We start from the raw sequence: 13,192 nt of genomic DNA on the forward strand, positions 1-13,192 counted from the left end.
TCTATAACACCTTTGCTCTCTGATGTGGCAGAATATGCTCAAAGAATACGAGGTTACACTTCGTAGCAACCCAAAAGATCCAACTGCTTTGGAAGTGAGTGATGTTTCTGTTGCTTTCAAGCTTCTAAGAGTTAATTTGATTTTGGTACTACAGTTTCTTTTCTCTGAAGGCAGTAAGGTTAAATCATTCCAGGTGGATCTTTACTTAGTTGTCTTCTCTATGTCATATAAAAAATATATCTACCTCCTTACCAGAGAGTTTGGTATAGTGGTAAAGGACCTTGAATTCAGCCATTGGCGGTCAGGTCAAACCCTTTAGAATATTAAATACTTTATAAATTTCTTGAACTACCAATGAACACTTCACTTCCAAGCATCTCGGTACTTTGAACATGGTGAAGGTTAAGAGATCTTATGCGTAATATGGGATTATGTAATGTATTCACATTCAAATTCTTACGAGCTTTTTGGAAAGAAACTAGTATCAATACTCTCTTCTATCCGCTTGTTTCTATAGATTCTAACCTAAGCCACTTAATTCAAAAAGGTTGTAAGGAACATTTAAAGAAGACCAACAGTTAGTTCTTTCTGCAAGTAAATAAACATCATGCAACATTAGATGATAGAATATTAAGCTTTTAGGTCAATATGTGATTTAAGATGATATCAAAGCAAGAGGTCCTATGTTTGAACTCTTGCAAAGTTATTTCCTCCCTAATTAATATTGATATTCACTTGTTGGTCTTCTATATATTTTTAAATCCACAAGTGAGGGATAGTGTTGGATGATATTCGATGATTTAAGATGCAAGATGCTTTCTATTAATTTTTGTACTATATACTAGACCCTAAACCAAAGAACTTTTTGTGTAAAGTACACCAAGCTGCTGCATTCCTATTAGCTATTTCAAAACGGTCTAACCAAATACCTCCTTATTATGAAAAATGTACAACTGCAGTAAAAGAATAAAATGTTGTTGATCTTGAGAAGAGTTTTCACAATTGATACACTAGTCAGGGGTAAGTAGCATATAGGTAATCTTTATTGCTTCTATTACAAGCTTCCAAGTCTTCTCATGCCATGTTCCCAACGAAAAACTTATACCTCTCTAAAGGCTTTAGCTTTAGTCAAATTTTTATCAGTTATACTGATGGGTTAAAATCCCAAAAAGGGGAATTTGAACAGGGCCTTGTAAGTTACTTGTTTCATCCAGCAGTCACTTTCTTGCCACTAAAAGTTTGGTTCACTTAAACAACGTTGGACTAACCCTGTTGATAGTTTCTAAGCTGAAGAGGTTGCCTTGAAAGAGAACCCTTTGCTTCTTACTCCTCCAAGTTACAAGATTGCCCCAAGGCTAGTTGTGAAGGCTGTGAACCGTAGAGATGGACTATCGTAGGAAACATGGTTATAAATGGGGTGTTTCATACAGGATCTGGTACCTTTTCTCAGCATAATGGGAATGTCCAGAGAAGGATCATACTCATCAAGATTACCTGAATGACCCTGTTAAGCCTCATTACCAGCAGTTTCTGCTTTGACCTCAGTCTCATCTTTCTCCTATATCTTCAGGAACTGCAATATTAGACCTATCATTCTCACTCATTTTACTATCAACAGATGATTCAATAGAATTGGTCATATATTGATCTCGAGGAGGTTTAAAGTCTTAACCGAAGTCGGCTGATCAGTAAGGGACTCAATTTCATTTATGAGATTTCTCCTATAGTAAGTGTTCTAGGGAACTTGGTTTGTGGGTTGAATCGTGGGATGAGAATCGGAGACAGGTAAGGTAATAGGAGTAGGATTGGTAGACTCTAAGGTACTTCACTCACACTCTCCCCTTGAAGATGGCTGACGAGAAAGAGGGGCCGATCCTCACAAACACATCCATAGTCACAAAGTATTTACGGGAAGGAGGATAGAAACATTTATAGCCCAGCTGATGAAGAGGATACCCAACAAAAACACACGCCTGAGCTCGAGGGGTAAATTTGGTCTGATTAGAGCCGATGCTATGGACATAGGATGTACACCCAAACATATGAAGGGGAACCTCAGAAGTTAGACAGGTAGAGGGATACGATTCCTAGAGACAATCTAAGGGAGTCTGAAGGTGGAGAACATGAGAAGACATCCTATTGATGAGATAAGCAGTAGTAAGAACAACTTTCCCCATAGATACGGAGGAAGGGAAGTAGACAACATAAGGGAACAAGCTACTTTCAAAAGGTGACGGTTTTTTTGCTTGACAACCCCATTTTGTTGAGGGGTGTAAGCACATGAGCTCTGGTGAACTATCAAGGCTAGGAACTTACTAAGGGTATGGTTTTGAAACTCCCGACCATTATCACTATGAGGAATCACAATTTTTGTATTGAACTTCGTTTCAATGGTGTGATAGAAGTTCTGAAAAACAAAGGAAACCTTGGATTTATCAGTGATAAGAAAGACCCAGGTAAGACGGGTATGATCATCAATAAAAGTCACAAACTACCGTTTCCTAGAGGAGGTAGTGACCTTGGATGGACCCCAAACGTCACTATGGATAAGGGTGAACGGTTGGGTTGGTTTATATAGTTGTGAGGGGAAGGAGACTCAATATTGTTTGGCCTGACTACACACATCACAAGATAAAGAGGAGACATCAACTTTATAGAAGAGATGAGAAATAAATACTTCATATATGTAAAGTTTGGGTGGCCTAACTGGAACTGCCACAACATACAATCTTGTTTGGAAATAGTAAAATATGAAGACAGTAAACTAGTCCTATAGATACTACTAATGGAGGTATCATTGTCAAGGAAATAGAGTCCCTTTCTATATTGGATAGTGCCAATCATCCTCCCCAAGCTCAAGTCCTGAAAAGAAATAGATCCAAGCAAGCAAGTAGTTTTGCAATTCATCTCACGAGTGATCTTGCTTATAGATAGAAATTTATAGGAAAACAATAGCCCTTTAAAAGGAAAAATTTGGCCCTTCCCAGCAATTGGAACTAAAGAACCATTAATTATTATGACATTTTCATTATCAGCACACAAAATATAAGAAACAAAATTCTCAAAAGAACCTGTCAAGTGATCTGTAACCCCCGAGTCTAGGATCCAGGGATCCTTCCCATCAACAGTGATAAGACTAAGGGACTGAGGCATACCTCATTAAGTGATGGCTCCTAAAGTGGAGGGTGGACTAGGACCGTTCTGGTTTACAGTAGGGCCAGATGGTTGAGAAGTGCCAGTATACTCACTCATATAAGCACGACCCGAATTCTATTTATCATTGGAGGAACGTTTCTTACCTCCGGGGGGAAGACCATGAAGTTTCCAGCATTGATTCTTAGTGTGCCACTATTTCTTGCAATGCTCACAGATAAGGATTGATTTCCTATTATTCTTCTCACCATCATGGGTCGAGGATCTAGCATTGAAGACAGCGAAGTCAGTAGCAAGAGTGGTCAGAACACTCAAGGCATTCGTATGATCTTCTTCAAGGACTTCATAACACACTTCCATTAAGGAAGGAAGAGGTCTCTGTCCAAGTATACGACCATAGACAATGTCAAACTTGGGGTTGAGACCTGCAAGGAAGTCATAAATCAGATCAACTTCTTCAAGTCTAGCATACTGTATACAATCATTTGGAGTATCCCATATTGTATCTCTACACAAGTCCATCTCTAGTCAGAGTAGAGAGTTTATTGAAGTCGGAGGTTACATCTAGAGTTCCTTGCTTGCAGTCGTGGATTTGTTTCCTCAGTGTACACAAACGATAAGCGTCATGACGCTTTGAATAGAGTTCCTGAGTTGTGTCCCATAGATCCTTCGCAGTTGCTGCTTAAAGTAGAGACTTGCCTATTTGTGGTTTCATACTATTAATCAACATGGACCGAATAAAGGAGTCCTCTCCTCTCCAAAAACGTTCCAAGGCATCATCGGTGGGGGACAGAGAGTCTCCCCCGTCAGAAAACCAAATTGGTGACGACCCTCGAGAAACATCTTGATCAATTGAGACTAGGAAAAGTAATTCTAGCCATTTAGCTTCTCTCCTAGAAAGGCACCTATAGATGGTGCCAGAGAACTTGTTATATAATTTGAGGACAAGTTAGGGAGCGAAGTTACCGGGTTCTTGGAATACATCAGTAAGTCGGTTGGTTTGGATTGTGTCGAAGATTCACGAACTTCAAACCTTGATCTATTATGGACTTGATTGATCCCGGTACCATGGACGTGTGGCTGCTATAAAGAATCAAAGGATCCCCAAAAACCCATCCAATATCCTTCAAATCCATAACTCTTTAATGAAAGCTGCATCTAAAAGTGCTTATCTAGAGCCTTCCAGAAAAAGTTGTGATAAGAACCACATGCAGTTCCAACAAGATTTTTTGGCCTTGTGGTTGGAAGGAGATTATAATTTAGAATAAGGGCTAAAAAATTTTAGTCTGCTTGAACTCGAGTACTAGATATTTACTATGGCACAGGTATATGTACCTTCATATCTATTTTTATCTTTCAGTCTATATGGTTTGTTTCTTCTTATTTTTCTTAGCTTGCTTAGTTTTGAGGATACCCAGTCATTTTGACTGCCAATGTCATGTTATATTAATTAAAATAAAAACTCTGTTTCTGGTTAAAGTTACTTGAAGTTTATTACCAGTTCTTAATATTTTCTGTGAAGTTGGACTGGTAACTTGGTGAAACAATGTACTTGTATGGAATATGTGTGGTATGGAGATATTGTGAATATTCTAAGCATGGGTTTTGTAGGAAATTTTGAACAAATATTAGGTGCATTGTAGGGTGCGGCAGTTACCTCAGCTGAGTTGGGTGAATATGCACAAGCAGCCTCTTTGCTTGAAGACTTGATAAAGGTTGCTTTTATTTTAGTAGATTTGCAATATACAGTATTTTCCATTGATATTGATTTTATGTGATAATATTTTTGTTCTTTCTTTATGTAGGAGAAGTCGGATGATTCTGACATTTTCCGCTTGCTTGGGGAAGTAAAATATAAGCTTAAAGATTATGATGGGAGTGTTGCGGCTTACAAGAGTGCCACAAAGGTTAGTCTTCTACTCTTCTCTAACAAATTGGTAAAGGATTTTGTCTGGTTGTGCTTTGTTGGGTTTTTTCTTTTTTTGATATGGCATTAGAAATTGAAGTGAACAACAAAAAAATTTTCACCCTCATGGATTCTCTCATCTCTCACCCTCTCCCCTTGCCTGTTGGTCCCTCTCCCCATCCATCCCCCCTTCTTGTTCACCCTTCCTCTCCCCTCCCCTCCCCTCCCCGTCCATCTCTCTCCCACAGTTGTTGGTGTTGCTGACAGTTCCTGAGTCAGCTTTAGGAGAGATGCAAAGGAAAGAGTGGGAGGAGAACCGAAGATTTATTTGTTTATTATTTAATTTTTAAAGGCCATGTCAACTTTTCAAGTCTGCTCACAAATGGTGGAATTAGTCTATTTAAAGTCTCATCAAATTTCTATTTGAGGTCTAATGGTTTTCTTGCCAACTACTTAAGCCTATTTCTTAAAACAGAAACTGCTAAAGAATATCTTTCGAAAATTCACGACTAAAATGGCCTATTAGTGAAAACTCAAGGCCATAAGTTTCATTTTTCCTTGGTAACCTTTTCTTTATCTACATAAGGACGCATAAGTATTGATTTAACTAATACATATTGAAAGTGTAATAATACACAATAACAACGTTTATTGAGATAGTGGCTAACAAATTTTATAAAAAAATGTTTGTATCAACAGAAGCCCTGAGAAATAACGATATCATGTTGCATCATAAGAGTCCATCTTAATTTTTATTTTGGCCTTTAGAGAATATAAACTCTTTCCATGGATTAGTGCCCAACCTCCGCCTTGCTCCTTACACAGATTCAAGAGCGTACCTGATCCTTTCTACAAGTTAGGATCACATTGTTACACTGTTCGGAAGCTTTAAGAACAGGCAGCAAACTCTCTCAAAAGAGTGAATATACAAAATTGTCTCACGCCCTTTAATTTGAGAGTAAGAGCCAAAAAACCAACAAGTAAATAACTTTCTGGCAAATATCAATATTTTTTTTTAAACTGAAATCTTGTCGTCATGATTTTTAAAGTATATGAGGAGGATGCCTAATAATGATGCTCTTACAAAAAGGACTTGGACTAAATGCACAAAGCAATGAAAAATATTAGTTACAGAAGGATTTGGGCTTTAGTCCCTACAAAGCCATTTCATGAGAAGGTACGTCTATTGCACTGTAACCATATTATTCATCCGGTGGTCTTTCCGCAAAGGAAGATAAATATAAAAATTTTAAATATTATGAAAATTTTCTACCTTGATAGGAAATAATATAAATAACCTTTAAAAGACTAAATATACCTGTGATATCTAAGAAAGTATACGTCCATTTAATCTCTTAGAAATCTCTCATAAAAAATCTTTCTAAATATTTGATTCTTGGCTTGTGATTGCTCGGGACATTAAATGTTCATGTACATGTGAAATTGGAGAATTCATACAATTCTGGAATCAATTGTCAAGGCTTCCAAGGTGTTGATATTGGGAAGTGTTTTATCACGTCTGGTACTATGTCTTTATCATCTGATGAATTGTCTCTCCTTCAATGTGCTTGATTGTGAACAGTTATCTGAAGATGTCAATTTTGAGGTTCTACTTGGCCTTACGAATTCTCTACTTGCTGCGGGGAAACCAGATGAGGTTAGTTACAGTATTATAGAAATTACAGGTTCACAATATGTAAAAGTACGTAAAAATAAGAAGGGTGATGGCCCCTGAGGTTTGGACAATATGTCAGTTTTGTATCAATTGCAAAATCTCTTTGGTCCTTTCGATTGATACCTTTCTCTGGTTTCTACTTTCTAATTTTTCGTCTTTATTTTATTTTATTTTTTTTCCTTTTGATTTCAATATGGATTTGGTTTGATTTGTTTGAAGCTTTATTTTAAAGAAACATTTCAATAACAATCTGGTGTTATATTATTTTTTTCCTATCATATGCCTTCATGATTTCTTTCTCTTTCTCTAGCAAACACATATTTTCCCTTTTACACTACTTATTTGTAGAATCTGTGCAAGGGGATAGGAACGGGAAGAAATGAGAGGGGGAGAGAAATAAGAAGAGTGAAGGAGGGGTGGAGGGTGAAGTTTGGAGGGAGGAGTGAGGAGTGAGAATTTTTTAATTAGAATATTATGTCAATATTTAAATAATACTAAAATAATTACTCAAGACACTACTTTGGGCCTTTTAACTCTATTTCTAAAAACTTGAGAACTAAAAAGTTATATTTTGAAAATATCAAGGATCTAACACACCTATTACTAAAAACTTGGGGACTAAAAATTTAATTTTCCTTGATTTTTTCATTTCTCTAAATAGTACATACACAATTTTTTTGTTAAGTAAATAGCTTAGATTTTTTATCCCTTATGAAATACATTTTCTTTCATAAATTCAAATTTATTGTAATATTTTATTTAGTTGATAGATAATATTTATTACTTTCCATACCTTGTTTCAATTTCTTCTTTAAAGTTTGTATACATAGATGGAAATGCATCTCTTAAGAGAATTAGGAAACTTTTTAAATCTGTTTTAACCGAAAAACATTTAATTGCATTGAAGTTTGGAGTGGCCACTACTAGACAGGACATGGTTGTTTTATATTTGATCATTGGCATGTGGGGAGTGGTCTAGTTTACTTTTGTTTCAATTATTCATAAAACAGAAATGTATTCTTTGATGCAACATAATATAGATGGAAGAGTATTACCCCTGATTTTTCCTTCATCTACTTGTGCTACTTTGTAGTCGTTTCTCATCTGTTTACTTGATTGAATAGTTATTGCGCTCATTTGTTGCTCTTTTACGTAATTTCCATGAAAAGAGTAACCCAAATTTGAGATTTTTTACCTATTGGTGCTCGAGCATAGTTTACTTTCATATCTTGGATTCTAAATCAAATACTGTCTGGTTGTAATAGTTTGATTTCGTTGGCTCTTGGAATAATTTACCTATTGAGCCTTATACATCTTATGGATCTAAAGTTGTTTTCATTCATGCTTATGTTTAATTCCATTGATTTCACGCATGCATTCTTTGACTGCAGTCTGTTCAATTCCTTTTGGACTGTCGGGAACATCTCAAAAGTGTAAAATTAGGAGAGGGCAAGGAAATGGAAACAAAATTATCGATTGATCCTGTACAAGTGAGTTCAATCAACAACCCCCCCCCCCCCCCCCCCCAAGTAAAACAAAATTAAGACTTGCGCTGATTATTCAAGTCAGGATATTAGGTTGCGCTGGAGTGCTCATATTACCATGAATTAAAATTCTTGGCAGCAAAAGTGGCATAGGTGGAGCTCTTCCTCTAGTCCTTTTTCATAGTCTTGTTTATTTTCGATTAATTTGGGCTAAGTTTGTATTGTTTAAGTCTTCTATATCGGGATTGTTTTGTACTGGTTTTTGGAGAGGACTTTATTATGTTAATGGTAAGTTTCTTTTTGGAGATGATGATGGTACTATGGGGTCAACCTAGTTGAGATGTCTAGGTGTACCTCCTGATCCATAGTTTACTTGTTGTTTCTAATTCTACTTTGATCATTAGTCTCATTTCATTATCTTAATGAAGAGGCTGGTTTCTTGTTAAAAAAACAAGGTGCCCCCAAACATCTTATCTAGGTTGACACTCTTTTAGCACCCTCATCACTTCCCAAAATGAAACAAAACTATGAAGATAGTTGATAGAACACTGATTTTCTTTACGATTTTCTTCTCCTTATTGAATTCAGAAACAATTACAGTAAAGGATTGAGGAAATCTCAATCCAACTCTCCAATGTACTTCTCTCTCTCTCAAGAAGTTACAAAGGCCTAAACAATTCTAACAGAATTCTCCTCCCTTTCCCGCCTAACAGAACAACATTTATACTAATGCTAGCCGACTTACTCTACACAATATGATATATTCTAATGTTTAATTCTTCTCCTACCACCTAACTAATTACCTTTATACCCTTACTCTATATTAATCTAGGTATCTAACAATAGTATCCTGTAAATTCTACCATCAGAGAGCAAAAACATCCTTACAAAGGTAGCCCACCACTAAAACTAACATTGAACCGCTGAATGAAAAAACAAAGAGAAACTCTAACCCATTTGAAAGAACGACGACCAATTCAGACTTATATCTTGCACCGAATAATTTGAACTCTTTGGAGAGAGAGCACCACGAGGAAGCTAAGATCTTCGTTGACTCTAGACAAATTCTCCGCTGAGAAGCTTTGTTTGTTCTGAAATATTCTTTGATTTCCTTCCAGCCATATTTCCAACAGCAGGGCTTTTATTGCGTTGGTCCAATTACAACTTGGTGCTGGTTTTAGAGCTGGGCCCATCAGAATCTGCTGCACATTTCTCTAAAAGCGTTTGCAAAAATCCAGCTAATGTTGAAAGTTTCAAAAAGACTAAACCAGCATGAAATTGAATATGAACACTCAGAAAAAAGATGCTGTGATGATTCATCTGCAGCTACGTAAGGGGCAAATTGATGGAGACAAACATTGGTTAGAAAGCTTCCTCTGCAGCACCTCCCAACTATTAAGAGCTCGTAAAAAATTAATGGAGACTAACGGATAGTATGGAGTTCCATCTCAAAACCAACTGACAACGAAAGGAGTAGTCCATCTATCTTATAAGGAGTCTGAGTTCTATTGGTTTTTCCAATGTTGGTTTCTCAACATCTCAACAGAGACAAACATTGGTTAGAGAGCTTCCTTTGCAACAGACCTCCAAACTATTCACTTATCTGATTCACAATTCTCCTGTGTGGTTTATATTCTTCCATCTATTAGAAATTCTTCTTTTACTTTTCTGTTGAGAAGACTTTTTAACAAGAAACAAACCCCTTCACTAACATAATAAAATGAGACTAGGATTCAACAGGTGCACCTAGGTGTATCAACTAGGTTGACACCCTTGTAGCTCCTTCATCATCCTCGAGAAAAACTAAACCAACCGAGATCTAAACAGAACAAAACGAATACAGCCTGGCCAAAATAAGTTCAAAAACCAACAAGACTCTAATAGCATATTACAAGCTCAATCTGATAAGCAGTACATATCAAAACAAAAGACTAACGACTGGCTACTGCCATCAGAACATAATGCCACCGTCCTATAACCAAAGATGGAACTTGCTGCAACCAAAAACAACATTAGTGATCCGGGGAGAGAAAGGCACCCCAATTCAAGCTAATTTCTTTCTGACAAGGAGACTAATGATGTTGATACATTCATTGCTTTAATTGCTGATTTTTGTTCGGAGGGAGAAGTGATTGTCAGCCATGGAATCCTAGTCCTTCAGGTAGTGATAAAGTAATGCAGAAACTTTTGGGATTATCTTGAATAATACTTCTGATGTATTTTATTAATGAGAGGGAAAGCCTTTATATAGGCTGGAAAATTACAAGAGTTGTTGAAGTTAGTTATTTTAGAACTAACTTTTTAAGATTGAGTTAGTTTATTTTAGAACTAACTCAAGATACAAGAATTTACTAAGAGTAACTAATCTAAGATACAAGAATGATAATTTCAAGATATTCAAGAATTAGCTAAAGAAATGTTGAAGAACTTTAAAGAAACATCAAGAAAGGGGATGTTCTACATCAGGTAGGTTCTCCTATTATTTGGTTTTTTTCATTATCGAGCGGGTTCTCCCATATTCTTCCAAATTTAGAAGATTAAAACAATGAAGAAGGCTACATTTTTTGTTGGCATGTTCGTCTTGGTAGGATGAATAACCATGGATCATGTTTGGAGATCGTTGCCTAAGTTGATTAGCCACTAATATTGTATCCTTTCTAGGAAAGCGGTTGAGGACCTGGACTACCTACTTTTTTTTTCTTTTATGGGTAGAACCTGGACTACCTTCTTTGGTCGTGAGTCATGATAGCATGCTAGATTGTCATGGACTCATGGCATGGGTGTCTTTGAGACATTTTCTTTTAGTTCAACCTGACCAAGGAGTTGTGGATACTTGCTAGAGGAGTTTCTTTCCCATCCCCCCCAGTGAGCCAAGGGTAGCAGGCTTTGGTTTCTTGTTTTTGTGCTATTTTGTTGGGGCTTTGAGGGAAAAGTGAAAAGAAACGATAGAAGTTTTAGTTGTTGCTTGGAATAAAATCTAGAAGTTCGAATAAATGTATTGTTTGGCATTAAATCTTTTGCAGGTTGACTTACTGCTTGGAAAATCATACTCAGATTGGGGACATGTTAGTGATGCTGTATCTGTTTATGATCAACTTATCTCCAGCCACCCTAATGACTTCCGTGGTTACTTAGCTAAGGTCTCTCTTTTCTCTCTCTCTCTCACACAAACATGACACACACAAACAATCACTGGCATACTCGTAAATAGCATCCACACCTTTCTTTCCATGGACAAAACAAGAACTTCCCAAGAATACTTGGAGCAATACATTGAATAATTCAAGATAATTAAACTAGAAACATAAATGCATTCCCGGTTGAGCACAAGTCTTAGAATATTCTGCAAATAGATTGAAAAAAAGAATCCAAAATAAAGAAGCTTTAACAACGGCGACTTTAGAGTGATCGAGCTAAGGCCGAGCCTTTTTTTTTATAAAAAATATGACGTCTCCAAGTTCACTTGTTTGGTAATGATTGCTTGTCTTGTGTAATGAATATACAGTAAAGAGGTTTATGAGCTTTCTTTAATGATGCTTCAACAGGGAATTATTCTAAAGGAAAATGGTAGATCTGGAGATGCTGAGAGGATGTTCATCCAAGTGAGTATAAGAGTATCTGTGTTGTGATTTTTTCAACCATACATGATAATATTCATCCTATACCAAATTCTTGCATAGCTAAAGTGACGTTTATGCACGGTACTAATTGTCCTAGGTGCTACCGTGCTATTTGACATAGCATTTGTAGGACCTAACAAGTACATAAACATCTTATTGAAATAAACGAGTATAGGAAACATGGCAGTTCTCATTTTTAGGCTTAGTAGGTGCTTCATGTTGGTTTATTAGCGGTACATGTACTAATGAATTCTAGACCCTCAACTAAGGGTTCTAATTAATTAGGAAGCTATTCTATTTTCTTTTAAAAGGAGAAGTAAATTGTTTTTCCCATTTGGCTCTTGAAAGAGTTCCTACATTGAAGTTTTGAAACCCTATTCCAATTAGGGTCAATTAAGATGTTACATGGTGTATAGACGGGATGAATATGTTCAACTTATATAATATAATAACCCAGGTTAATAATGGCTATGTGCAGGCCCGATTCTTTGCTCCTGAGAATGCCAAGATGCTTGTAGATCGGTATTCTAGATGACCTTAGCATCTCCTACATCACGTTTTGGTTCGTATACACAATTATCGTTTATCACCATAAGCTTTGGATCTACAATTCGAAAATCTGAAACACAGAATGTGCGTTTTGATGATGTACAATAGAAATTTAAGAACAATATATTGGATAGAAAAGCAAGTTGTATTTCATGTATTATATATATGTATATATGTTTGTGTGTATATTTGTCTATATGTCTATGTATGTATATATTAATTAATTATTGGTTTAGAACCACCGTCGATCCCTGAACTTTCATGAAAGTAATGATTTGATTTTTAAACTTACAGAGGAAACGATTTAGTCCCCAAAACTTTCTAATTCGTACCAATTTAGTTCCTCTATTAAAAATTCTGTTAACATACTAAAGAATTGGTGAGATGGTGCCATATGTCATCCTACTTGGAAAACAAAGACCATGTAAATTCTGTTTGGAGAAAAAGAAAAGAGCAAAGATTTAGTTGGAGAAAAAAAAAAAGGGTAAACCACGATTTAGAAAAACAAAAAGGTGCAAGATTTAGTAAGAGAAGAAGTGGTTGAAAAATCGATTTACCCGAAACCGCTTTTTGCTCTTTTTCAAACTCCTAACTATTCTTCCTTTTGTTCTTTTTGTTTTTTCTTCTAATTATTGGCCTTCCTTCCATTTCTTTCTAACACAAGAATTTCGTTAAATCTTTTATTCAATTTGTTACTTTTTGAGCTCTTGCAAACCCTAATTACTCTATTTTTTTTAATTACACGGCAGACTGTAATTTTCAGTGCACCTTCAATTGCTTAACTTAGTTGAAAATTCAATTTATT

The 13,192-nt window shown here is 36.1% G+C and overlaps 1 protein-coding gene across 3 annotated transcripts in view; it reads left to right on the forward strand.

Annotated features, from left to right (window-relative positions):
• Positions 1 to 12,573, forward strand: part of LOC103502794 (uncharacterized) — a 34,829-nt gene extending 22,256 nt beyond the window's left edge. Inside the window, exons 8-15 of one of the 3 annotated variants that reach the window (XR_007820269.1) lie at positions 32 to 94; positions 4,797 to 4,868; positions 4,959 to 5,060; positions 6,642 to 6,716; positions 8,126 to 8,224; positions 8,312 to 8,371; positions 11,242 to 11,358; positions 11,764 to 11,824. Coding sequence is in view for 2 of the 3 variants with exons in the window: in XM_008466884.3 (XP_008465106.2) it covers positions 32 to 94; positions 4,797 to 4,868; positions 4,959 to 5,060; positions 6,642 to 6,716; positions 8,126 to 8,224; positions 11,242 to 11,358; positions 11,764 to 11,820; positions 12,317 to 12,373 (642 nt within the window). In the remaining variant the exon portion in view is untranslated. Of the gene's footprint in view, positions 1 to 31; positions 95 to 4,796; positions 4,869 to 4,958; positions 5,061 to 6,641; positions 6,717 to 8,125; positions 8,225 to 8,303; positions 8,372 to 11,241; positions 11,359 to 11,763; positions 11,825 to 12,316 lie in introns of those variants that run through there. The other 2 variants (XM_008466884.3, XM_051083760.1) reach the window with 2 other exon arrangements.
• The last annotated feature ends 619 nt before the right edge of the window (positions 12,574 to 13,192 follow it).

Source organism: Cucumis melo, chromosome 4 (assembly GCF_025177605.1).
Source record: "Cucumis melo cultivar AY chromosome 4, USDA_Cmelo_AY_1.0, whole genome shotgun sequence".
Classification (NCBI taxonomy): domain Eukaryota; kingdom Viridiplantae; phylum Streptophyta; class Magnoliopsida; order Cucurbitales; family Cucurbitaceae; genus Cucumis; species Cucumis melo.